This window comes from Thamnophis sirtalis, unplaced genomic scaffold (assembly GCF_051295495.1).
Source record: "Thamnophis sirtalis isolate CommonGarterSnake01/CBP01778 unplaced genomic scaffold, rThaSir2_p1.2 scaffold_14, whole genome shotgun sequence".
In the NCBI taxonomy this organism is placed as follows: domain Eukaryota; kingdom Metazoa; phylum Chordata; class Lepidosauria; order Squamata; family Natricidae; genus Thamnophis; species Thamnophis sirtalis.
In genome coordinates, this window is record NW_028261394.1 from 5,580,061 (window position 1) to 5,602,394 (window position 22,334).

General features: G+C 48.1%; 1 protein-coding gene across 3 annotated transcripts in view; it reads left to right on the forward strand.

Moving 5' to 3' along the window:
* PRKAR1B (protein kinase cAMP-dependent type I regulatory subunit beta) overlaps positions 1-22,334 on the forward strand; it is a 105,118-nt gene that overhangs the window by 14,676 nt on the left and 68,108 nt on the right. The window contains exons 1-3 of one of the 3 annotated variants that reach the window (XM_087728648.1): positions 3,619-3,951; positions 14,803-14,973; positions 17,716-17,807. In XM_087728648.1, coding sequence (XP_087584774.1) covers positions 3,628-3,951; positions 14,803-14,973; positions 17,716-17,807 — 587 coding nt within the window. In that variant the 5' untranslated portion in view covers positions 3,619-3,627. Of the gene's footprint in view, positions 1-3,618; positions 3,952-9,161; positions 9,241-14,802; positions 14,974-17,715; positions 17,808-22,334 lie in introns of those variants that run through there. The other 2 variants (XM_087728650.1, XM_087728649.1) reach the window with 2 other exon arrangements.

Consider the following 22,334-nt stretch of genomic DNA (forward strand, 5'->3'; position numbering starts at 1 on the left):
AAAATCTGATGAATTTGGTTTAGATTCTGAGGTTTGGAATCTACAGTATGTGATGGATGTGGCAATAAAGCGCCAGGCTCGAAAGCAGGAGGCAGTGAATTCTAGTCCTGCCTTAGCCATGAAAGTGATTTTGGGCCAAGGAGACTGGGAGTTCTAGTCTCACCTTCATCCTGAAAGCCAACTGGGTGACTTTGGGCCAATTGCCAGGAGATGGTGAGTTCTAGTCTCACCTTAGCCATGAAAGCCAGCTGGGTGATTTTGGGCCAATCACCAGGAGGTGGTGAGTTCTAGTCCTGCCTTAGTCATGAAAGCCAACTGGGTGACTTTGGGCCAATCACCAGGAGGCGGTGAGTTCTAGTCCCACCTTAGCCATGAAAGCCAACTGGGTGACTTTGGGCCAATCACCAGGAGGCGGTGAGTTCTAGTCCCACCTTAGCCATGAAAGCCAACTGGGTGACTTTGGGCCAATCACCAGGAGGCGGTGAGTTATAGTCCCGCCTTAGGCCTGAAAGCCAGTTGGGTGACTTTGGGCCAATCACCAGGAGGCGGTGAGTTATAGTCCCGCCTTAGCCATGAAAGCCAACTGGGTGACTTTGGGCCAATCACCAGGAGGTGGTGAGTTCTAGTCCTGCCTTAGTCATGAAAGCCAACTGGGTGACTTTGGGCCAATCACCAGGAGGCGGTGAGTTCTAGTCCCACCTTAGCCATGAAAGCCAACTGGGTGACTTTGGGCCAATCACCAGGAGGCGGTGAGTTCTAGTCCCACCTTAGCCATGAAAGCCAACTGGGTGACTTTGGGCCAATCACCAGGAGGCGGTGAGTTATAGTCCCGCCTTAGGCCTGAAAGCCAGTTGGGTGACATTGGGCCAATCACCAGGAGACAGTGAGTTCTAGTCCTGCCTTAGTCATGAAAGCCAACTGAGTGACTTTGGGCCAATCACCAGGAGGCGGTGAGTTATAGTCCCGCCTTAGCCATGAAAGCCAACTGGGTGACTTTGGGCCAATCACCAGGAGGTGGTGAGTTCTAGTCCTGCCTTAGTCATGAAAGCCAACTGGGTGACTTTGGGCCAATCACCAGGAGGCGGTGAGTTCTAGTCCCACCTTAGCCCTGAAAGCCAACTGGGCGACTTTGGGCCAATCACCAGGAGACAATGAATTCTAGTCCCACCTTAGCCATGAAAGCCAATTGGGCGACTTTGGGCCAATCACCAGGAGGCGGTGAGTTCTAGTCCCACCTTAGCCATGAAAGCCAATTGGGCGACTTTGGGCCAATCACCAGGAGACGATGAATTCTAGTCCCACCTTAGCCCTGAAAGCCAATTGGGTGACTTTGGGCCAATCACCAGGAGGCGGTGAGTTCTACTCCCACCTTAGCCTTAGCCATGAAAGCTGATTGGGTGACTTTCAGCCAATCCTTTTCTCTCAGTCCAACCACCTCACAGGTTTATTCTAGCGGGGAAAATGAGAGGAGGAAGGTGTGTCGGATATGTTTGCCCCCCCCCCCCTTGAGTTCTTTTACAAAAATAATAAAAGCGGGACACCAACAAACACATAAAATCAGCTTGTGGGTTGTTAGGCAAGCGGTGAGCTTCATTGTGACTTGACCTCCCCTCTAAGAACCTTCAGCCAATCAAGATCCAGGCCCACCTGGCCCCATTAGGAGCCCAGGGAGGTTGGTGCGAGGTTGTCTTGGACTAGGTGACCCCCCCAGGCAAGAACATCTGCCTGGAACGTCACAAAAAGAACCTCTTCCAAGACTCCAGAGTGTTATGGTAACTTGAGGATTGGACAAGCCATGGAATTGATTGGGTTCCATAAGGCAGGGATTTGCGGAAACTCACAGGAGTAACTCTCTCCTCTCCTCTGTCAGAGAGGATGAGGTCCAAGCTCGCCCTTCACATGGGTATCAGATTTAACAGAGCTGGAAGGGACCTTGGAGGTCATCTAATCCAACCTCCCCCGCCCCCTCGCCCCAAGCAAGAGACCCTACACCATTTCTGACAGATGGCTAAGTCCCATCTCTTCTTGAAAGCTTCCAGGGATGGAGCGCCCACAACTTCTGAAGGCAACTTCTGTTCCATCGGTTGATTGCTTTCATGGTCAGAAAATCCCTCCTGATTTCCAGGTTGAATCTCTTCCATGTTCAGCTTCCGTCCGTTATTATTCCTTGTCTAGCGTTTGGGTGCTTTGGGGGCAAGAGGCTGACTCTGTAAACCGCTTAGAGAGGGCTGGAAAGCAGTGGTATATAAGTCTGCTTTTGCTTGGGAAGGAAGGAAGGAAGGAAGGAAGGAAGGAAGGAAGGAGGGAAGGGAAGGGAAGGGAAGGGAAGGGAAGGGAGGAAGGAAGGAAGGAAGGAAGGAAGGAAGGAAGGAAGGAAGGAAGGAAGGAAGGAAGGAAGGAAGGAAGGAAGCCAGCCATAGTGGTGCAGTTGTTACAATGCAGTGTTGCAGGCTAACTCTGCATTCCCACTGCCAGGAGTTCGATCCTGACCAGTTCACGATTGACTCAGCCTTCCATCCTTCCAAGGTGGGTAAAATGAGGACCCAGATTGTTGGGGGCAAATAGGCTGACTCTATACATCGCTTAGAGAGGGCTGTGAAGTGGTATATAAGTTTGTTATAGCTTGGGAAGGAAGGGAAGGAAGGAACGAAGGAAGGCATGGTGGCTCAGTGGTTAGAATGCAGTACTGCAGGCTACTTCTGCTGACTGCCGGCTGCCTGCAATTTGGCAGTTCCAATCTCACCAGGCTCAAGGTTGACTCAGCCTTCCATCCTTCCGAGGTGGGTAAAATGAGGACCCAGATTGTTGGGGGCAAAAGGCTGACTATGTAAACCGCATAGAGAGGGCTGTAAAGCACTGTGATGTGGTATATATACCTAAGTGCTAAGTGGGGAGGGAGGAAGGAAAGAGGAAGGGAGGGAGGGCCATAGTGGTACAGTGGTTAGAATGCAATATTGCAGGCTGACTCTGCCCATTGCTAGTAGTTCGATCCTGACTGGTTCCAGGATGACTCAGCCTTTCCGAGGGTGGTAAAATGAGAACCCAGATTGTTGGGGGCAAGAGGCTGACTCTGCAAACCGCTTAGAGATGGCTGTAAAAGCACTGTGAAGCGGTATATACAGTAAGTCTGCTATAGCTTGGGAAGGAAGGAAGGAAGGAAGGAAGGAAGGAAGGAAGGAAGGAAGGAAGGAAGGAAGGAAGGAAGGAAGCCAGCCATAGTGGTGCAGGTATTACAATGCAATGTTGCAGGCAAACACTGCATTCCGACTGCCAGCAGTTCGATCCTAACCGGCTCAAGGTGGACTCAACCTTCCATCCTTCCGAGGTGGGTAAAATGAGGACCCAGATTGTTGGGGGGCAAGAGGCTGACTCTGTAAACCGCTTAGAGAGGGCCGTAAGGCACTATAAAGTGGTATATGAGCCTAAGTGCTATTGCTAGTGCTATTTAGGGTTCAGATCTGTGACCTGGAAGGACTGAGAATCTCCGTAGAGCCTCCTCTCTCTTCTTCTTCTTCTCTTCTTCCTCTTTTATTTCATGCATGCGTTGCTTGTCCCTGTGGGTCTGTATTTGTCCCTGGGAATGTCAAGTCTTGAAACGCAACCTCCCAGGATGAAAAAGCAAGAAGGATGTCGAAAACTAAGTCCAGGGAGGTTCCTGCCAGGCCAACGGAAGGCAGTGAGAAAATGCTGGAGGGATCCATGCAGGTCAGCGGCGCAGCTTACGGGGATCCCGAAAACTCAGTCACGGGGTCCATGAACATCCAGGGCCCGGCCAGCAGCTACGCGGGGAAGTCCGTGGTGGGCTCCTTGCACATCAAAGGAGGCAAGACCCTGATGGGTTCCATGCAAATCAAAGGACCAACAGACAACATCTCAGGGTCATCGATGACAGGTTCCATGAAGGTCAGAGGGCTGGCGAGCGGTCTTTCAGCGCAGGAAGCAGAAAGTTCTGTAAGTTTGCTGAAACCGTGAGAAATCAATCAGCGGGGTTTTGTTCTGGGTGTTGTGGGGAGCTGGCAGCAGATTCGGACAGTGAGGAGGGTTGGGGAGGAACGTGGGCCAGTCCTGGAGTCTGGGGAAGGCTCTGAGGAGGGCTCTGTGTCGGAAGCAGAGAGGGGGCCAGGGCCGTATGCCAGCTATCAGCTTCTCACAGATTGGGGTCAGAGGGAGAACAGAACAGAATAACAGAGTTGGAAGGGAGCTTAGAGGTCTTCTAGCCCAACCCCCTGCTTAGGCAGGAAACCCTACACCTAGACAAATTGCTCTCCAACATCTTCTTAAGAACTTCCAGTGTTGGAGCTTTCACAACTTCTGGAGGCAAGTGGTTCCACTGGTTAATTGTTCTAACTGTCAGGAAATTTCTCCTTAGTTCTAAGTTGCTTCTCTCCTTGATTAGCTTCCACCCATTGCTTCTTGTCCTGCCCTCGGGTACTTTGGAGAATAGCTTGACTCCCTCTTCTTTGGGGCAGCCCCTCAAATAACAGAACACTGCTATCATGTCACCTCTCATCACCAGAGGTGGGTTCCGGCTGCTACTATTGCTGGTTTGCTCAAGGATGCACTGCGCCAGTGGAGCTGGTAGCAGATTCGGACAGTGAGGAGGGTTGGGGAGGAAGATGGGCCAGTCCTGGAGTCTGGGGAAGGCTCTGATGAGGGCTCTGTGTCGGAGGCAGAGAGGGGGCCAGGGCCGTCTGACAGTTATCAGCTGCCTTCAGAGTCAGACATCAGTGAGGCAGAGGAACAGCTGGAGCCTGTTCCCAGTGTGCACATGCACAGAGTTGCCAGATGAAGGGAAGAGCTAAAGAACAGGCGTCGACTTGGGAGTAAGGCCACAGGTGGAGGATGAATGGCCCCTTCCCAGAGGAAATAAAAGAGGAGCGAAAGGGGATTCTAGGCTAGTGCCTCTTTTCATTCTGCCCCCCATCTTATGCCACTCCTTCCCCTACATCAAGGGTAACAAATTTGATTAAATTGAGGGCTGCATCAGGGTTGTGTTTGACCTTGAGGGGCCGTGGTGGGTGTGGCCAGCTGGGCGTGGCCAGCTTGACATCACTCATGTCGGGGGCACCTGTGGTGGTCGAGCACTCTGCATCCGCAGAGTTGCCAGACGAAGGAAAAAAACGAAAGAACAGGGGTTGACTTGGGAGTAAGGCCACAGGTGGACGGTGAATGGCCCCTCCCAGAGGAAACAAAAGAGGAGCGAAAGGGGAGTGGAGTTTGCAGGAGACCATTAGTTCACTTCATTGGTTCGTGATTCTCCAAGGCTCCTTGCCAAGTTTTGCACATATCAGCCTGGCAGCTCTCCAAGCCAGATAAGGTCTGTGACTGTAAATCCTCCCTTGAAAGACTTTGCTGGATGTGGAGCAGAATTCACAGTCCATTAATAAAAGGGTTTTTTGTCGGGACCAGGAGTTTGCTTCCTGCTCTCGGGAAGCCTCGGTCAGAACACTGGGCTCTTCTCACATTGGAGAATCCCGTACGGCTTGTGTCCAGCTAGTCCTCGACTTAACAACCCCGAACTTTCATTGCTAAGTGAGACAGTTGTTTTATTTGTAGGAACAGCGGAAACGTTACGTAAAGACATGTGCGGTAAAATGCCAGGGTCTCAGTAGCTGGTTATCTCGGATACCTATGAGCTCCCCTAATTAGCAGAACCAGATGTGGGAAGAGAGGAAAAGGTTACGTACAGCCATGCGCATTAGACGGCCATGCGCTCAGTGACCAATGACCTCAACTGCTTATGAGAACCAGGTAGTACCAGGGAGATCTGTGAAGCTTCGACTCTGGCTGGGATGGACTTAAAGACTGACCAGAGTAATAAGAGAGAATGTACCAATAAGATGCTGTGGCTACCCCTGTTTTGCTCTGCTTGCTCAAAGCCAAATAAACTCTGCGTAAGGCAGACAGATATATTTGGGCACCACTGCTTGGTGGATTTTTGAAAACTTACATTTACTGAGCTCCCTTTCTGAGTTTCTGCATGTGGTCCTTAAAATACGGCCACTGCGGAGCCCAAAACCTCTGTGGTTAAGTGAGACATTGATTTAAGTGGGCGTTGCCTTGTTTTATTAGCTTTCTGGCCACGGTCATTAAGTGGATCACTGCAGTAGTAACCGGGTTGTTAAGAGAATCTGCCTTCTGCATTGACTTTGCTGGTCAGAAGGTCACAAAAGGGACCCGGGGACACTTCAACTGTCATAAATATGAGTTTCCAAGTATCTGAATTTTGATCACCCAGTTATGGGGATGCTACAAAGTTGGAAGTGTGAAAAACTTTTTCAGTGCCATTGTAACTTTGAATGGTCATTAAATGGACTGTCATAAGTCGAGGACTACCTGTGTCTAACTCAGAAAGTGAACTAGATGTTCTTGCCTACTACACAACTCTCATTTTAACCTAGCTGGTAGGATTACTTCAGTGTGTTCCACATACCCAGGAAACATCGTAAATCTTGAGTAAATTAATCCCAGGAGCCCGTACAATGAGAATGAGATGGTAGCTGAAATATATGAGCTGATTCCACCCATGGTCCAAAGTTCAGGTGCTTTGGGCGACTCCAACCATTGTGTTATCGAAGTTGTGGTTGACGGGTGTATGGTGTTGTGTGACTCCCAACTCATTGAACAAACCACGGATGAAGTAGCTATGGCTTAGCATAGAATATGAATCTTTGTAGAGCCTCAGGCTATGAGTTAAGAAGGACTCTCTCTTCCCCCATGTTTGGCCTCCACCATCTCTGATGATATAAAAATTGCCAACTTCCCATACCCTGAATCTGTGTTGACTCTCAAGGCCATCGGCGCACAACCCCAACAAGGAATTGGGTTGGTCCAGGCAAGAATGGAAGTTCATCCCCCCCCCCCCCCGTCACATCTGTACTTGTGAATGAGATGTCATTCATTCCCTGAGAGACACAGGAATGTGCTTTGAGTCTTCAGGGCTTGAGTGACTCCAACCATTGTGTTATCAAAGTTGTGGTTGATGGCTGTATGTTGTTGTGTGACTCCACCCCATTGAACAAACCACGGATGAAGTAGCTATGGCTTAGCGTAGACTATGAATCTTTGTAGAGCCTCAGGCTATGAGTTAAGGTCTCTCTCTCTTCCCCCATGTTTGGCCTACAGAATCTCTGATGATATAAAAATTGCCAATATTTTCTTGCTCAATAAGATGGCGAGATGGTTGACCTTCCTGAGGTAGGACTTCCCATACCCTGAATTTGTGTTGACTCTCAAGGCCATCGGCGCACAACCCCAACAAGGAATTGGGTTGGTCCAAGCAGGAATGGAAGTTCATCCCCCCCCCGTCACATCTGTACTTGTGAATGACAGATGTCATTCATTCCCGGAGAGATACAGGAATGTGCTTTGAGTCTTCAGGGCTTGGGTGACTCCAACCATTGTGTTATCGAAGTTGTGGTTGATGGCTGTATGTTGTTGTGTGACTCCACCTCATTGAACGAACCACGGATGAAGTAGCTATGGCTTAGCGTAGACTATGAATCTTTGTAGAGCCTCAGGCTATGAGTTAAGGTTTCTCTCTTCCCTCGTGTTTGGCCTCCTCAATCTTCCGGTGATATAAAAGTCGCCAATATTTTCTTGCGCAATAAGATGGCCATCTTGGCGCCCAACGCCAACAAGGATGCGAGTTGGTCCAAGCACGTTCCAGGAATGGAAGTTCATTCCCCCCCCCCCATCACGTCTGTGCTTGTGAATGACAGATGTCATTCATCCCCGCAGAGACACGGGAATGCCATGGCAACAGTGTGTGATTCTCTCTCTCTCTCTCTCTCTCTCTCTTTCTCTCTCTCTCTCTCCCTCCCTCCCTCCCTCTTTCTCTCTCTCTTTCTCTCTCTCTCCTCTCTTTCTCTCTCCATGTGTTTGTGAAGGATGAGTGACATTCCCTTGACGGGGAATTTTCTGGAAAGATATGCAAGAATCCACTTTTGAGGAACGGCCTTTTCCGAGGGCTGTTTTTGGGAAAGGTTTTATTTATGATTCCTTCCCTTGAGACTCGGTACAGGAATTTAGGGGTGATGATGAAGGCTTGTGTATCTGTGATAGCAAAAGGTGTGTGTGTGTATGTTTAAAGGCCTAAGGAATGTTCCTTATTTTTTGTTTACAAGCTTATCTCTGGGTCCTGGTGTATGTTTTAGACTTATGGGCTTGAAGCATTTGAGAGAGGAGCCTCCAGCAGTGAATTAGCAAGGCATAGAAATGCTATCCCGGCGCTTAGCTGCACCAATTGACAGTGGAGCTGGCTAGCAGAGATGCTCTCATGAAGACACGGACGGAAGGGAGAACTATATGGTAACTTGCCTGCGTTTCTATTTCACTCTCCTGGAGTGGGGTTGACGGTCGGAGAAGACCTAGCTAAGGGGTTAATCCCGGTGCAGCTTCTAGAACCTTTCTCCTTGCCTTCGGAAAGGATGCCCTCTACTATTTCACTGGCACCTCGTTAAGAGCCATTGATTTCCCCCCCCCCCACCCCCGGTTTGAATATTTTATTTCAAGCTTTTTAATATTCTCTTTGTGGTTTAAAGCTCATCCGTCTCACCCGAGGCTTGTTATTATCGAAGGAGGATCTTGCAAAATGTGTTTGGGATCCAAGAAGTGGGGGGGGGAGGTGGATTGTAGGAGCTCGGATGTTGAGTAGCCAATTGATCATCAGTGGATCGCCGAACCGGGCGGAGGGGAGCGGGAGGAGGTAAGGACATAAGGCAAAAAATAAGGAGAGTCCATGATGAGTCTTTCCTAGGCATTTTCAGTAGTCTTAAGGGAAGGTTTTGAGAATTGGAGGTCAAAGTATTTATGACCCAGCTCTATCCAAATATTAGAGAGCCGGCGGCGAACTCTGCAGTATTTTTCCACCTGGAAAACCGATGCAGAGCGGATAAATTTTCTTTTCCCTCCCGATCAACGTGGCTTCTTCAGCTTCGGGGAGGTGGTGAAAAACCTCCTGCATTTCTGGATCATGGACCCGAGCCAGCTGAATCTCAACTCTCTCGTCCTTCCGATGACGGAGCTGTCTTGACGGGTTGTGGGGGGGGGGAGAAGAGGGGAACGTTGATGAAGATGGGGAGGTGTGCTGGCTGCCGTTTGGCGCTCACGCACAGTTCGGGAACGGGCAAGGCCCCTCCCTCAGGTGGCCCTGAGGTTTCCTCTCCCTCTGCTCCGCTGTGGATTTCCGGAAACATGGTCGATGTGGAGGGCCAGCGGTCCTTAACTGCAGGGATAGAGGTAGGGTGTTTCTTTCTCCTCGCTGCTTCCTCCAAAGTGATGTTGGGGAGTCAACACCCCTGGGCTTCTTAAAGAGTTGTGTGTGCGTGTGCATGAGTGTGTGACGCTGTCATGGGTAGATCCGTAACCACAACGATGTGCTGAGATTTGCGCTTCTCACAACTTTTCTTCTGTTGGGCGAGAGGCGCGTGGTTTTTCGACTTGTGTTGAGCAGGGTGTGGGAAGGCCTTGAGGGTTTCCAAGTGGAGACTTTGAGCTGACTTTCTTGTTGGAAGGAGTTCTTCTATCTGTTCCCCCTCTTTTTCTCTGGCTTCTTCTGGTTCTCCCGTATGTAATTCCCAGAAGAATAGCACAGCACAGCACAGAATATAATCATAGGGCTAGAAGAAGACCTCAGAGGTCTTCTAGTCCAACCTTGCACATATGTGCTAGTCGTTCCCGACTCTAGGGGGCAGCGCTCATCTCCGTTACAAAGCCAAAGAGCCAGCGCAGTCCAAAGACATCTCCGTTGTCTTGTGGCCGGCATGACTCAACTCCCAAAGGCGCACGGAACGCTGTTCCCTTCCCACCAAAGGTGGTTCCTATTTTTCTACTTGCATTTTTTTACATGCTTTCGAACTGCTAGGTTGGCAGAAGCTGGGACAAGTCACGGGAGCTCACTCCGTTACGGGGCGCTCGGGATTCGAACCGCCAAACGGCCAACCTTTCTGATCGATAAGCTCAGCGTCTTAGCCACTGAGCTACCGCTTCCCCATGTCCATTGTCTAAGGCAAGCTAGTGTATTGATTAATTGTTCTCGCTGTCAAAAAAATGGCTCTGGGTTGAATCTCTTCTTAACAATCTCTCCATCCATTACTTCTTGTCCTACTCGCAGGTGTTATGCAGAATAAGTCAACCCCCTCTTCTCTGTTTCAGCTCTTCAAGTATCGGAAGATCGTTATCATGTCCCTCCAATCCTTCTCTTCAATATGTTAGACAAACCTAGCTCCCTCAACCGTTCCTCATACTGTCAGATTCAGTTTAATGTCAGGATTCCAAATAGCATCCAAAAGTAAATCAGAATCCGAGGCAAAGGATTGCTCAATTTATGAATTTATGAAGAGAGACATGTTGGCACATCTGGGGAAACCCGAATCTGAAAGCTTCTCGGTTTTCCCCACCCAATTGAAAGTTCAAGGTCTTGCCCCCCCCACACCCACAAGTCCAATCTCCCACTGCCATGCTGGCAGTTCCACCCATCCAGTTCCGGTCAGGTGCAGAGGTGCAAAGACAAAGGATGACCTTGACTTTCTAAAAAGAATTTTGTTATGGCTACCAAGCATCTAACCCCATACAATCCCCCCCTCCCATTTTCCCACAATAGAAAATGCATAGTAGAATAATAGAAAGTGTGGCAGGCCAGAGATCCAAAGGAAAAGATGGCTGCAGGCATAACACATACAAGTTAGCATCTTACACCCAGGATCAACTTCATCACTCTTCTCTCTACACTTTCCGGGGTCTCAGAATCTTTTTTGTATGGTGGTGACCAAATGCTACACAGCATTCCAAGCATGGCCCCATGAGCCACGTGATATAAAGTGGTACAGGTAGTCCTGGACCTACGACCACAAATTGAGCCCGGTTTTTTGTTGTTGTTCAGTGAGACGTTCGTTAAGTGAGTTTTGCTCCATGGTATGACCTTTCTTGCCACAGTTGTTAAGTGAATTGTTGCAGCTGATTAGTTAGTAACCCAGTTGTTAAGTGAATCCAGCTTCCCTCATTGATTTTGCTTGTCAGAGAGTTGCAAAAGGGGATCACGTGACCCCGGGACACTGCGACCGTCATAAATATGAAACAACTGCCAAACGTCTGGATTTTGACCACATGATCATGGGTTAGGGTTGGGTTGGGTTAGGTTAGGTTAGGTTAGGGTTGGGTTTGGGTTGGGCTAGAGTTAGGGTTAGGGTATAGGGTTAGGATTGGGTTGGGTTGGGTTGGGTTAGGTTAGATTAGGGTTGGGTTGGGTTTGGGTTGGGTTAGAGTTAGGGTTAGGGTATAGGGTTAGGATTAGGTTGGGTTGGGTTGGGTTGGGTTAGGGTTGGGTTGGGTTGGGTTAGGGTTGGGTTGGGTTAGGTTAGATTAGGGTTGGGTTTGGGTTGGGTTAGAGTTAGGGTTAGGGTATAGGGTTAGGATTGGGTTGGGTTGGGTTAGGTTAGATTAGGGTTGGGTTTGGGTTGGGTTAGAGTTAGGGTTAGGGTATAGGGTTAGGATTGGGTTAGGGTTGGGTTGGGTTGGGTTGGGTTAGGTTGGGTTAAGTTTGGGTTGGGTTACAGTTGCGTTGGGTTAGGTTTAGGTTTAGGGTATAGGGTTAGGGTTGGGTTGAGTTAGGGTTCGGTTGGGTTGGGTGCCTTTGAACGGTCACTGTTGTAAGTCGAGGACTACCTGTACTATCATCTCTCCACAACATTGACCTTGAACAACCCCTGAAAACCCATCCTTCAGAGATGGCTGTTGAACCTCATCCTAAAAGCCTCCTGAGATGGAGAACCCACAACTCTGCAGCTAGTTCCACCATTTACAGATCTTGGCATCACACAACCGGTCTTTAGATTCAAAGGAGAATGTCCAGTGGGAAGGATTCTGCCCTCTCGTCTTTCCTTTGGGATTAACTGGAAAAATAGGAAGCCAAGGGGGTGGGGGATGGTGTGCTAATCAAGGTCATTCATGCACATTTATTTTGGTCCTCTTCTTCCTAAGCGTCAGAGCAACACCTAGGAGAATTTCGCCAAAAGAATACCTCTTGGAAGATAATCCCGTGCCAGTGAATTTAGTGAGTAGCGGAAAATGTAGAAGGGTCTTGCATAGCGTCATAAGATATCTTTGAGGGCTTCTTGTGGGGGCGTCTGTTATGATTCCTCACCCCTGGAATAAGGATGGTCTGAATTTAGACTTTCTAGCATTACCTAGTAGCCATTTTTGGAAACGTTCCATGAGAAAGAACAACTCAGTACTTTTCCCCCCCACGAGACGATCATAAAAATTGTCACTCATAAGAACGTTGAACATGGTTGGTTCTTGGGACTCTTGGGAAGGTGCCACTGCATTAAGAAGCAGCTTCTCTTAATTTCTCTCGTTATCTCGGATGAGCAAGCCATAAGTCATTTCCTGACTCCATACCACCAGCCGATTAAGGTGATAATTAACCACATCTCCTAGCCAGGCCATGGATACCCGATCTGTTTCCTCCTCCGCAACCTTCTATTTAGTAGACTCATTTCCTAAATTATCTCATCAACGTAATAGGAGAGCAGTCAAAGCCTTGGGAGGGTTTTGGCATGACCACACAGGACACAATGGTGTATTGTGAAGCCCAGTTGGGTACTGTGCCAATGTTGGTTGTTCCCAAAAACGATGTGAAAAACAAAATGGCAGATGGTGGGATTGTTCCCCATCAAAAAACTGTGTGAAAAGCAAAAGCAGGTGGTGGGGTAGAAGGATGGATGGATGGATGGATGGATGGACGGACGGACAAACATCTCCCCATCTACTCTTCTATAGTGTTTTGGTATTTGTGGGGCACCTCGTCGTTCCCCATCAAAAAACTGTGAAAAGCAAAATGGCAGGTGGAGAGATAGAAGGATCAATAGATGGATGGATGGATGGATGGATAAACATTTCCACATCTACTCTTCTACAGTGTTTTAGTATTTGTCGGACACCTCGTTGCTCTCCATTAAAAAAAAACTGTATGAAAAGCAAAATGGAAGGTGGTAGGATAAAAGGAACGATGGATGGATGGATGGATGGATGGATGGATGGATGGACAAACATCTCCCCATCTATTGTTCTGCAGTGTTTTGGTATTTGCTCACCCGTGAAGATCCCGTAAAAATATCCAAAAGTAATAATTTATAGTGGCTATTATCTTGGGTATATATACATACATACATACATACATACATACATACATACATACATACATACATACATACTTAGTGTCACAACCCCTGGTAAGCCCCAATTATGGGAGGAAGCTAACTGCTTCCATCATCTGTCAATCGGCTCGTCACAAGAGTCCATCACAACAGAAACCCAATATTTTTACTGTTGCCTTTGTTATATTTGTGTTTTATATATATATTTAGTGTCACAACAACCGGGTAAGCCCCAATTATGGGAGGAACTAACTGCTTCCATCCTTTATCTTTTTATTTATTTATTTCCTTTATTTATTGATCAGCACAAATAAAACAAACATACATACATACATACATACATACATACATACATACATACATACATACATAAATAATGTTTGGGAGTTTGCAATCCAAAGAAACTCCTCCAGAAGGTCCAATCTGGACCTTTCTCTGTAGAGACTTCACTAGATAGGAATTCTAGTGGCTGTTTAAAACTTTTTAAAGCCCCATCACTGGCTTTTTGCCCCATGCAAATGTCTTCTAAATAGCCTCATTCATTCCAGCTAAAAATATGCAGAGATTGATTTGGCTAAAGCTTTGTTTAATAAGAACTGGAAATGACATTGGGGGGGGGGGGACACAATGTATGGGTAGTCCTTGACTTACGACCGATGGTCTAGCAACCATTTGAAGTTACGAAAAAAGAGATGTACGACTGATCCTTGCACTTAACCATTGCAACGTTCCCACGATCACGTGATCAAAACTTGGCCACAGAGTCTTGTGGTCATGTAATCGCCATTGGCCACCTTCCCAGCCAACTTCCAACAAGCAAAGTCAATCTGGGGAACCCAGATTTGCTCAACTACCATGTGATTCACTTAACGGCTTCAGTGACTCACTTAACAACCATGGGAAAGCTGGTCACAAAATTGGGCACGACCGTTGTGGCCCGCCAGTGGCCAGCAGATTCGGACAGTGAGGAGGGTTGGGGAGGAACCTGGGCCAGCCCTGGAGTCTGGGGCGGGATCTGAGGAGGGCTCTGTGTCGGAGGCAGAGAGGGGGACAGAGCTCATGCCAGCTATCAGCTGCCTTCAGAGTCAGACATCAGTGAGGCAGAAGAACAGCTGGAGCCTGTTCCCAGTGTGTGCATGCGCAGAGTGGCCAGACGAAGGGAACAGCTAAAGAACAGGGGTCGACTTGGGAGTAAGGCCACAGGTGGAGGATGAATGGCCCCTCCCAGAGGAGATAAAAGAGAAGCGAAAGGGGAGTGGAGTTTGCAGGAGACAATCAGTTTGCTTAATTGGTTCCTGACTCTCTGAGACTCCTTGCCAAGTTCTCCAGATATCAGCCTGGCAGCTCTCCAAGCCAGATAAGGTCTGTGACCGTAAATCCTCCCTCGAAAGATTTTGCTGGAGGTGAATGAGCAGAATTCACAGTCAATTAATCAAAGGGGTTTTTGTGGGGACCAGGAGTTGGCTTCGTGCTCTCGGGAAGCCTCGGTCAGAAGAGTGACTCATTCAACAGTTGCTTTGCAGAGCAATGGGTGAATTCTGATTCCCAACTAGGGTCGTAAATCAAGGACTGCCCGTGTGAACTTTATAGCTTGATGACTGAATGAAACAAATGAAATTTCTCTGGCTTTCTTTCGTTTTCACAGGAAGAAAACAAACAGATCCAGTCTTGGCAGAAATCCAGCTCCCAGTCAGATTCTCATGACGATGAAGTTTCTCCTCCACCACCTAACCCGGTGGTCAAAGCCCGACATCGAAGGGGAGGGGTCAGTGCTGAGGTCTACACAGAAGAAGACGCTGTGTCTTATGTCCGGAAGGTAAAACTATATTGTTATCCTTGGACGGTTTCTATGAGTAATGCGCGGAAATTGTGTTTCAGGAGACCTCAAAAGCTCATTGGGGGTAGTATTAAAGTGCTGGTCTAGAAAGTAGGAGATGTGAGTTCTAGTTCTGCCTTAGGCATGGAAGCCACTGGGTGACTTTGGGCCAATCAGCAGGTGATGGTGAGTTCTAGTCCCACTTTAAGCATGAGAGCCTGCTGGGTGACTTTGGGCCAATCACCAGGAGACAGTGAGTTCTAGTCCCGACTTAGACATGAAAGCCAGCTGGGTGACTTTGGGCCAATCACCAGGAGACTGGGAGTTCTAGTCCCGCCTTAGGCATGAAAGCCAACTGGGTGACTTTGGGCCAATCACCAGGAGACAGGGAGTTCTAGTCCCGCCTTAGGCATGAAAGCCAGCTGGGTGACTTTGGGCCAATCACCAGGAGACTGGGAGTTCTAGTCCCGCCTTAGGCATGAAAGCCAACTGGGTGACTTTGGGCCAATCACCAGGAGACAGTGAGTTCTAGTTCCACCTTAGGCATGGAAGCCAGCTGGGTGACTTTGGGCCAATCACCAGGAGACAGTGAGTTCTAGTCCCGCCTTAGGCATGAAAGCTAGCTGGGTGACTTTGGACCAATCACCAGGAGACTGGGAGTTCTAGTTCCACCTTAGGCATGAAAGCCAGCTGGGTGACTTTGGATCAATCCCCAGGAGACAGTGATTTCTAGTCCCGCCTGAGGCATGAAAGCCAGCTGGGTGACTTTGGGCCAATCACCAGGAGACTGGGAGTTCTAGTTCCACCTTAGGCATGGAAGCCAGCTGGGTGACTTTGGGCCAATCACCAGGAGACAGTGAGTTCTAGTCCCGCCTTAGGCATGAAAGCTAGCTGGGTGACTTTGGACCAATCACCAGGAGACTGGGAGTTCTAGTCCCACCTTAGGCATGAAAGCCAGCTGGGTGACCTTGAGCCAGTCCTCCTCTCTCTGCCCTGGGAAGGAGGCAATGGCAAGCAACTCCTGAAAAAACCTTGCCAAGAAAACTGCAGGGCCTTTTCCAGGTGGCCTCCGGGAATCCCAACCTGCCTCGAAGGCACATTCATACGTTCAAAAGCCAGGCTTACTAAAGGAAAGCAGAATTTTCTCATGGATCGGGGGGCTCAGTTAGCTTTTGCTTGGTGGGCTGAGATTTTATCAATTTGTGTTTTTTATTTTTTATTTAAAAAGAGTACCCAGATTCTCTGCAGAACATCTACCCCCGAGAAAGCTTGGTCCCAAATATGGCCTCTATGCTCAGGAGGATTTTATGGATAGATTCTGCGATGTTCGCTCCTGATTTTTAACATCCAATCCAATCTATATTCTTGTCCCAGCATCTCAGTGAAGGCAGCCTGGCAGCCACCCAGTGTTCAGAACCAAGTTCAATAATTAATGCCTCTCGCTGCTTAAGATGCATTTGAAGAAATAATATTAAATTCTGCCAGATGCTGAATTATTTGCTATTCAGCCTTTTTAAAAAAACAAAACACATTCCCATTAGATGCTCCTTACGAGCTCCTTCCGATTTGCGTCTGGCCTGCCCCGTTGGTTCAATTCAGTTAAGAAGACATCCCAATGAGTTAATTCAGCATTTTCTAGATGATGTTTGATGCTCAAGGCACCGTTGTCTTTATTTCAGATTAAGCAATTTTCATAAACTCTCTCAAAAGTTGTATCGAAGCCATTTCTGGAAGCTTAACTCGCTCAGGTCTGGAATTACGGAGTTGCTTTGTGATTGTTTTTTTTAAAAAAATAGTCTAAATACAAAACTCTTAATAAAATATGTTAGCACTTAGCAGTAGCATTTGCTTATATACTGCTTCACGGTGCTTTTACAGCCCTCTCTAAGCAGTTTACAGAGTCAGCCTCTTGCCCCCCCAACAATCTGGGTCCTCGTTTTACCCACCTTGGAAGGACGGAAGGCTGAGTCAACCTGGAAAAGGAAAGGCAGGCAGGCAGGCAGGCAGGCAAGCGGAAGGAAGGAAGGAAGGAAGGAAGGAAGGAAGGAAGGAAGGAAGGAGTGATAGTGCTTAGACTTATATACCACTTTACAGCCCTCTCTAAGTGGTTTACAGAGTCGGCCTTTTGCCCCCAACAATCTGGGTCCTCGTTTTACCCACCTTGGAAGGACGGAAGGCTGAGTTAACCTGGAGCCGGTCAGGATTGAACTCCTGGCAGTGGGCAGAGTTAGACTCCAATGCTGCATTCTAAGCCCTGGCAGTGGGAAGGAAGGAAGGAAGGAAGGAAGGAAGGAAGGAAGGAAGGAAGGAAGGAAGGAAGGAAGGAAGGAAAGAAAGTAGTAATAGCACTTCGACTTAGATACTGCTTCACAGTGCTTTCACAGCCCTCTCTAAGTGGTTTACAGAGTCAGCCTCTTGCCCCCAACAATCTGGGTCCTCATTTTACCCATCTCGGAAGGATGGAAGGCTGAGTCAACCTTGAGCCTGGTGAGATTTGAACTGTCAAATTGCAGGCAGCCGGCAGTCAGCAGAAGTGGCCTGCAGTACTGCACTCTAACCACTGTGCTACCATGGCTCATAGTCGGAAACGTTATTCAGAAAAGAGTCCTGATTTCTGGCCGTTGTACATGAAAGTGGCTCTCCTACAACGGTTACACCAGGAGTCTTTGCTGACCTCTTACTAATCACCTGGAGTTCTGCTCGCACCTAATTTTGACTTCTGCTCCCCCTTTTCCATTCCAGGTTATTCCAAAGGACTATAAGACTATGACAGCCTTAGCCAAGGCCATCTCCAAGAACGTCCTCTTCGCTCACCTTGATGACAATGAGAGAAGGTAGGATGGGATCTGGGATGTTAGTCTGATGCCCTAGTTTGGTCATGAAACATCTGCAAGAAAATAATCAAGCTTAGAGAGCACCAAGGACCTCATAGTCCTCCTATCCCCACTCCTCTCCATAACCCCACTCCCTTCTAGCACCGATGATATTATCTAACTGGATAATGAAACATGCAAGAAAACTACCAAGCTCAGAATGCACAAGAACCCCTCAATCCTCCTCCTCCTCCTCCTCCTCCTCCTCCTCCTCCTCTCCTCCTCCTCCTCCTCCTCCTCCCTCCTCCTCCTCCTCCTCCTCTCCATAACCCCACTCCCTTCTAGCACTGAAGATATTATCTAACTGGATAATAAAACATGCAAGAAAACTACCCAGCTCAGAGAGCACTAAGGACCTCACCTCCTCCTCTTCCTCCCCCTTCTCCTCCTTCTCTTCCTCCTCCTCTCCGCAAACCTCACTCCCTTCTAGGACTGATAATGTAACCTTGTTGGGTAATGAAACATCAGCAAGAAAACTACCAAGCTCAGAAAGCATTGACCTCACCTCCTCCTCTTCCTCCACCACCACCTCCTCCTCCTCCTCCTCCTCTTCTCTGTAAACCCCACTCCCTTCAAAAACTGATGACGGGTATCGAATATCCAGATCGGTTTCCAGCCAAAACGTGGATTGCCTCAAAATTCTTCCCCCCGAGAGTATTTTCTCTCCGTAATGAACATTTGATCCTATGCTTCACCTCTTCAATTGTTTTCACCCGTCCAAAACTTTCTAAAAATCGTGCTTTATTTTTTTTTTAAAAGGGCAATGGGTTTTTACATTTAATCCAGTCGATCCAGCTGCTGGTTTACATTAGCGGATTTATTTTGGAAGAACCTGGTTGCCTTCATTTTTTTGTGTGTGGCGGGGGGGACGGGACTTTGCGTTGTGTGAAACAGCTGGTTAAGACTCATCCTTGCAAAAAAGTAACCGTTTCTAAGGTTTCCAAAACAAAGGTGGCCTTTGATTTGGCCACAACAGCTGGATGGATCTGTTGCGTTAGGGTTTCTCAGCTGCCCCATGCAGAACAGAGACGGGCGGTAATAGAATATTTTAGGCATTTAGTAATCCCAGATTTGTCATGTTTTAGAAAGACGTCCGTCTCTGGGGAAGGAAGGGACAATTTGCACCGGTCGTCCTTGATTTACAACAGTTCATTTAGCAATAGCAATGGCACTTACACTTATATACCGCTTTGTAATGCTTTTGCAGCCCTCTCTAAGCAGTTTATAGAGTCAGCCCATTTGACCCCAACAATCTGGGTCCTCATTTTACCCACCTCCGAAGGACCGAAGGCTGAGTCAACCTTGAGCCAGTCAGAATTGAACTGCTGGCAGTGGGCAGAGTCAGCAGAATCAGCCTGCAATACTGAATTCTAACCACTGCGCACCATGGAAGGAAGGAAGGAAGGAAGGAAGGAAGGAAGATAGATAGCAATAGACCTTATATACTGCTTCACAGTGCTTCACAGACCTTTCTAAGCATTTTACAGAGTTGACCTCTTGACCCCAACAATCTGGGTCCTCATTTTACCCATCTCAAAAGGATGGAAGGGTGAGTCAACCTGGAGCTGGTCAGGATCGAACTGCTGGCAGTGGGCCATCAGCAGAATTAACCTGCAATACTGAATTCTAACCACTGCACACAATGGATGGATGGATGGATGGATGGATGGATGGATGGAAGGAAGGAAGGAAGGAAGGAAGGAAGGAAGGAAGGAAGGAAGGAAGGAAGGGAAAGGAAAGGAAAGGCAGGCAGACAAGCAGCAGGAAGGAAGGGAAGGGGAGGGAGGGAGGGAGGAAGGAAGGAAGGAAGGAAGGAAGGAAGGAAGGAGCGATAGTGCTTAGGCATATACCACTTTACAGTCCTCTCTAAGTGGTTTACAGAGTCAGCCTTTTGCCCCCAACAATCTGGGTCCTCATTTCACCCACCTCGGAAGGATGGAAGGCTGAGTCAACCTTGAGCCTGGTGAGATTTGAACTGCCGAACTGCAGTTAGCAGTCAGCTGAAGTAGCCTGCAGTCCTGCACTCTAACCACTGCGTCACCTCGGCTCTTTAGTGACCCTTCAAAGTTAACAACGGCACTGAAAAAAAAAATTATCTTATGACCATTTCCCCCACAACCATTGCAGCATTCCCCCCAGTGGCTCATGCGATCCAAATTGACTCAGATTTATGACCGTTTGCAGTGTCCCGGGATCTCCGTTGGTGTTCTTCTGACCATTGAAAAAATCAGTTGGGGAAGCCAGGTTCACTTAACGACCATGTTAGTAAGGGGGGACTAACTGGTCATCCGAGAGAGTGACCATTTTACTCCTTGCCAGCTGGTGTCACTGTATTCAAGATCATGCTTATATTGTTAGAATATTTTTTTTGTTTGAAAAAAGAAACACAAAAATGCATTTGGAGACCCACAGTCATAAACTCTGAACACACGGGGGAAAACTCTTTTAGACCGCTGTTAGGAAGATCAGAAATACAGACAATCCTAAACAGCAGTGCTGGTGAGAGAACAGGCACATGAGATCCATGTAGCTCTCCTTTTTTTGACAACAAAAAAATGACTTTATTTATTTTTATTAATTTGTCCGCAAAGCTCTCTTACGTCATGGCTAGTCTAGCGAAGAGAAGGACCAGGGGAGGCAGGATAGCAAGTCTTCTAATATTTGAAGGGCTGAAAGAATAAGCATAAGATTATAACAGGGTCTGGGGGGGAATACCATCCCGAAAAATACACCAGGTGAGAGTTGAAAAGAGATAACCACAACAACGGAAAAGGAATGGAAGAAAGCAGGAGAAGAGAAGAGAGGAAAGGGGAGAGAAGAAAGGAAGAGGAAAGCAGAGGAAGGAGGGAAAGAGAAGGAGAGAGGGTAGGAGGGGGAAGAGGAAGAGAGGGGTAGGGGAGAGGTAAGGGAAGAAGGAAAGGGAAAGGAGAGGAGAGGAGGAAGGAAGAGGAAAGGAGAGGAAGGAGGGAAGGGATAGAGAAGGAGAGATGGTTGGAGGGGGAAGAGGAAGAGAGGGGTAGGAGAGAGGTAAGGGAAGAAGGAATGGGAAAGGAGAGGAGGAAGGAAGGAAGAGGAAAGGAGAGGAAGGAGGGAAGGGATAGAGAAGGAGAGAGGGTTGGAGGGGGAAGAGGAAGAGAGGGGTAGGGGAGAGGTAAGGGAAGAAGGAAAGGAGAGGAGGAAGGAAGAGGAAAGGAGAGGAAGGAGGGAAGGGATAGAAAGAGAAGGAGAGATGGTTGGAGGGGGAAGAGGAAGAGAGGGGTAGGAGAGAGGTAAGGGAAGAAGGAATGGGAAAGGAGAGGAGGAAGGAAGGAAAGAAGGAGGGAAGGGATAGAAAGAGAAGGAGAGAGGGTCGGAGGGGGAAGAGGAAGAGAGGGGTAGGGGAGAGGTAAGGGAAGAAGGGAAAGGAGAGGAGGAAGAGGAAAGGAGAGGAGGGAAAGGATAGAAAGAGAAGGAGAGAGGGTCGGAGGGAGAAGAGGAAGAGAGGGGTAGGGGAGAGGTAATGGAAGTAGGAATGGGAAAGGAGAGGAGGAGGAAGGAAGGAAAGGAGAGAAGGAGGGAAGGGATAGAAAGAGAAGGAGAGAGGGTTGGAGGGGGAAGAGGAAGAGAGGGGTAGGGGGAGAGGTAAGGGAAGAAGGAAAGGGAAAGGAGGGGAGGAAAGGAGGGGAGGAAAGGAGAGAAGGAGGGAAAGGATAGAAAGAGAAGGAGAGAGGTTCAGAGGGGGAAGAGGGAGTAGGGGAGAGGCAAGGGAAGAAAGAAAGGGAAAGGAGAGAAGGAAGCAAGAAAGTAGAGAAGAGAGAGAGGGTGAAAAGAAAAAAAAAATAGGGTGGGGAAAATACAAAATAAGTGCATGGGACGGTAAGCAAAGCTACACAGAGTGAACGTTTTAACTTTTTATATCTATCTAACCATGTATATATCTATCAGTGGTGGGTTGCAGGGCGGCACGCCCCGGTCCGGGCGTACCGGAGCCTGCCCGGAGCCGGGTACCGTTCCTCAGCCAACTGGAGAATTCTGGGAGTTGAAGCCCACCTATAAGTGAGACCTATGTCTCACTTAGCCGCGGAAATGTGGGGTTCTCAATTGTGGTCGTAAGTCAGGGACCACTGCCAGTACCATTGATCGCTTAGACTGGCTCCGATTCCAGTTTTGCTTTGGGGAGGTTTCATCCAGGCGTCTCACCTTGCCGAGCTGCTCAACAACTGGACGACCAACAGTGATTTGGAAAGATTAGAAAAGTTTGCTATTAAATATTATGGATCTTTAGCTAGAATAGGACATAAGGATTCGGTGTTATGGGAGGATTTAAGAAATAGTAAATGAAATGCCAGTATGTGGTTATGTATTAAATTGGTATATTTTATGATGAAGGACGTTTAAACAACTATAGTCAAATGAAAATGGAGATATGGTGATGGTAACAGATATAAATATCTGAGTTAAAATACTTAAGTTAATAGGAATTATGCTTGATGATTGTGGAAGAGATGC